The sequence below is a fragment of the Raphanus sativus genome, chromosome 6 (genome assembly GCF_000801105.2).
Source record: "Raphanus sativus cultivar WK10039 chromosome 6, ASM80110v3, whole genome shotgun sequence".
Lineage (NCBI taxonomy): Eukaryota > Viridiplantae > Streptophyta > Magnoliopsida > Brassicales > Brassicaceae > Raphanus > Raphanus sativus.
In genome coordinates, this window is record NC_079516.1 from 1,201,702 (window position 1) to 1,206,521 (window position 4,820).

A 4,820-nucleotide genomic window follows, 5' to 3' on the forward strand; every position below is an offset into this window, starting at 1 on the left:
GCGAAGGTTTGAGTGTTTTTCTGTTGGCCGCCAAAGAAATGTCTCTGTTACCGTTACCACATCCACATATACTTTAACAGCATTTGGTCCAAGAGGAAGGCCATCCACCAAGGCTTTGGGATCACGACTCTCCCAACGACCTTCAGCAACTGTTTCATCATCATCTGTTAGCCAATGTAGCAGTTTGCACTTGTTCATTTCTTTTGTCCCTGGGCTCTGATAAACAAATAAATCCATCATAGGAAACACATTAACAGATATTAGAGACAGAAACTTAAGATCAAAATGAGATGAGTATTGAAAACCTTACATTACTTGGATTGTCATTTGGAGAGAACTCCTCGTCAAGAACTAGAACCGCATCCTGAGGCCACGCTACTGTTTCTCCTACAGCATGACCAATAGTATACATATATTCCTTCACTATCATCTCTGACATCATCAGCTTCATCTGATATGTCTTCTATACTCATATCCATATCCGAAGGCAATGGACCTACTTCTCCTTGTAGGTCATCCACTTTCTCATCACTGTATCTTCTACTTGGACCTTTCATTACTACATACCAACTCGATTCATCATTTTCCCTTGAGTAAAATATCTGTCTCGCCTGAGATGCTAAAATGAATGGATCCTTTGCAAAGGATATGTGGCTGTGATTAAAATTAACCAGTGTAAAGCCATCCTCTACCTTCATACCGTTACCTTTAACTGCCCACTCACACCTGAATATTGGCACATAGAAGGCATTGTAATCCAGTAGTATAATATCAACTACTCTCCCATAGTAGGATACAATGTCTACCACCTGCGCTGTGTCCCTTGCACTTGATCTACACATTGCTGTTGCCTCATAGTAAACCCCACTATTCTGACTTAGCCTATGCACTGCCTTCGTATGAAACCGTAGCCCATTCACAATGTAGCCTGTGTAAGATCTGGCTATACTACGAGGACCATAAGCCAGCCACTTCAGTGTCTCTTCCTCATCAGCTGAATCAATAGGTTTCTAAAAATTATAAAAATAAAAAACTGTCAGCGAAACTACATGGGTATAAAATCCAATTAAAAATTTTACAGTACTAAGAGACCTGTTGCTTTAGCCACGCCGCGAATTTTTCAGTATGCATACGCCATAAATAAGTTGCATCCCGTTGACATCTAATATTTGAGTCTTGTAGATGTTGCAAATGAGCACTTGCATATGAAAAAAAAAAACTCAAAACTGGAATCTAATATAACTTTCAATGAATACTATTCTAATTAGGAAGAGAAACTTACTCAACATATGGATCCACCACAGCCGTGTTTTGTATTACAGCAAGATGAGCTATTTTCAACTCTGTATCTGAAAATTGGAATGAGCGGGCAGCTGATATAGGACGACCTTCAAGGATGAAATGGCTCTCGTACTCAGTGTTTCTATCCTCTTTTTCTTCTACATTAGTTGTAGTCTTCAAGAAAGCCGAGCAGAACTTCATGCACTCGTCTGCAAGATAAGACTCAGCTATACACCCCTCTGGTCTTGCTGTGTTTCTTACATAGTCTTTCAATACTTTCATGTACCTGTTTTAAGTGAACATAAAATTTTAATAGTAAGTCCATTAGGAAGATAAATAAAAAAAATTCACAAGAAAACATACCTTTCAAAAGGATACATCCATCGGAAATGGACAGGACCACCAACTCGTGCTTCTCTGCCTAGATGCACACACAAGTGAACCATGATGTCGAAGAAACTAGGTGGCCAAAATCTTTCAAAAATGCAAAGAGTCTCCACAATTTCAGTTTCCATTCGCTGGAGTTGTTCCACATCAAGTTCTCGTTGGCATAGAAGGTTGAAGAAAGCGCATAAGCGGAAAATGGCTACCCTAGGACCCTTCCGTAGTAAGCCCCTAATTGCTACTGGCAGCAGTTGTTGCATTAGGACGTGGTAATCATGAGATTTGAGTCCCATCACCTTACACTCCTCTAATGATATACAACTAGATATATTAGCACAATAGCCATCAGGTCCTTTAAAATCAAACAGACGCTTACAGAATGTGTGTTTCTCTGACTTTGACAAAGACCATGGAGCTGCTGGGAGTAATGTCCTTTTACCCTGAGCTTTTGGATGCAAATCCTTCCTGATACCAAGACTTTCAAGATCCTTTCTAGCCTTTAGACCATCCTTTGAATTGCCACAATGTAACAATGTGGCAATCAAGCTTGCAGCCACATTCCTCTCCACATGCATAACGTCTACATTATGTCGAACAGGGAGCTCCTGCTCATGTGAAAGCAAATAAAGAAATCAATCAGAACAAGTGTTATTTAAACAAGTTGTAAATCGAAATTTTATACATACCTCCCAATAAGGCAATGAGAAAAAAACAGAACGTTTCTTCCATCTAGACAATTCCTCTTCGTCTTTCTCTCCTATATCTTCTTCTTCATCAGTTTCACTTAGTTCCTCCTCGTTATCAGATGCTATGTCATCAACTCGAGCAGCTCTCTTTCTGGCAGACTGTTTTATATTACCAAACACATTCTTGTAATTTCTCAGCACAAATGAGACATTCCTACCCGTCAGTATCCTTCCCTTTGTCCCATGTTCAGTTTTCCCATCAAACCAAGTCTTCTTTCCTCTGAAACTATGTAAGGGAGGAAAACTTTTCCGGTGGCCCATAAATACGAATTTCCTACTATTACTCAGCCACAAACTATCTGTGTGCTTCCCGCATATAGGACAACCCATTTTACCCTTCACTTTACAACCAGCAAGATTCCCGTATGCCGGGAAATCACTAATAGTCCAAAGAAGCATTGCCTTAAGATTAAAGGTTGTCTTACTAACTGCATCGTATGTTAACTCGCCTATGCACCACAGATGTTTTAAATCTTCTATCAGAGGTTCTAAGTAAACATCTATACTATTACCCGGTTGATGGGGTCCTGGAATCAGCAGAGTGAGCATTATGTTCTCCTCCTTCATACATAGGTGAGGAGCCATGTTGTAATTCACCAGTAACACAGGCCAACAACTGTATCGGCTGTTCTTCATACTGAAGGGATTAAACCCATCTGTTGAAAGCCCAAGTCGCAAGTTCCTCTCCTCCGCTGCGAACGCCGGATACTTGTCATTCATTGACTGCCAAGTAACTGAATCTACTGGATGGCGTAGTTTCCCATCTGTGCTCTTGTTATTGAAATGCCATCGTAAATCCATTGCAAGTTTCTCCGATCTGAACATCCTTTTCAGGCGAGGTATTACTGGAAAGTATCTCAAAACCTTCTGTGGAACACCTTTCTTGATTTCACCAGTATGCATGTTGGTCTTCCATCTAGACGCCTTGCATTTTGGGCAACTCTCAGCCGTCGTGAGCTTCTTTCTAAATAAGCAGCAGTCGTTCACACAAGCATGAATCTTTTGATATCCCATATCAAAAGATTTCAAAAACTTCTTGACATCATAAGTTGATGTGTGCAGGACATTGTTTTCCGGTAACATGTTCGGCAATGTTTGCAGTAAGTCATCAAAACTCTTGTCTGACCACCCATTCTGAGACTTAATCCTGAACAATGAAACTACAGCTGATAGCTTGCTATGACTCGAACACGTCGGATACAAGGGGGTTTCAGCCTCTGCAAGTTTTGCTAAAAACTCATCTTCTTTCCTATCCTCACCCTCAACTGACTCACGTAACTCTGACCCCCTAATGGCTAAATCGTCATCTAAGCAGTTTGCGGCTTCATATAAACTAAGGATCTCAGCATTCCAGCATCTATCTTTAACTCCCACCACATCAACTGAGTTACCATCTCCATGGTGAAACCAATCCGAACGTACCTTGTAAGCATCATCCATTCCATTTATAACCAAATGAGAGACAACCTCCTCACTTGTATGGCGATTTAGATTACGGCATCGGGCGCATGGACATACAATCTTCCCATTAACTCCTAACTTAGCAGTAACATCATTGACAAAACTCCTCGCACCTCTCTCATATGCAGAATCAACTCTTAAGTTCATGTCAAACAAAACAAAAAATAGTTATGACAAGAAGTGTCGAAATGCATAAACTGAACACTTAAACAAATTTACATACCTACATAAATGGACCCATGACTTGTCCAACATTGTTAAGACCCTTGCCACAGTTCAAACAAGCGTACATGGTTCAAGCAACAATTGACAATATAAATTACAATTCTAAGTGTTAACCGCAAACAACAAATGCAATGTCTACAAATTAAAGTCTACAAATGATTACAAAATTAGAAGAAATAGATGTGTCTAACCTCCACAGATATACAAGACGCAAGACTGTGAAGATACGAACCCAGACCTGCGAAAAAAAAAATTCTGTGATTAATGGAAACAAATATGAACCGAAAACATAAGTAATCACAGCAATGACGACCCAAAACTATCTACTTGCAGAACTAGAATCAATCGACAAGATCAAACCCTAACTAATCACAGCATTGAGGAGCTAAAACCTATCTAGTTTCAGAACTTGAATCAATCGACAAAATCAAACCATAACTAATCAGAGCATTGAGGATACAAAACCTATCTACTTTCACAACTTGAATCAATCGAGAAAATAAAAACCTAACTAATCACAGCATTTAGGATTCACTTTGAATTAGAATCTCGGATTTGAAATCGGAGATGATGAAGGCTGAATCGAATTGGAAACTAGGTTAGGATGAGCGACGAGATTAATGTTGGTGAGCGACGAGGAATCGAGTCTGAGATGGTGGAGAGAGCGTTGAGCTCGATGTAGAGAAGAAGAGAAGAAGGAGAAGAACGAAATCCCCTTTTTTT

At 39.9% G+C, this 4,820-nt stretch overlaps 1 protein-coding gene across 1 annotated transcript; it reads right to left on the reverse strand.

The window, feature by feature from the left end:
* Positions 1–720: 720 nt before the first annotated feature.
* Positions 721–4,164, reverse strand: LOC108807544 (uncharacterized). The gene is made up of 7 exons (XM_056989336.1): positions 4,100–4,164; positions 2,352–4,008; positions 1,645–2,270; positions 1,283–1,567; positions 1,093–1,198; positions 810–1,010; positions 721–726 (listed from the first exon to the last, which is right to left on the reverse strand). The coding sequence occupies exons 1-7, from the start codon at positions 4,162–4,164 to the stop codon at positions 721–723; spliced, it is 2,946 nt and encodes a 981-aa protein (XP_056845316.1).
* Positions 4,165–4,820: the final 656 nt, after the last annotated feature.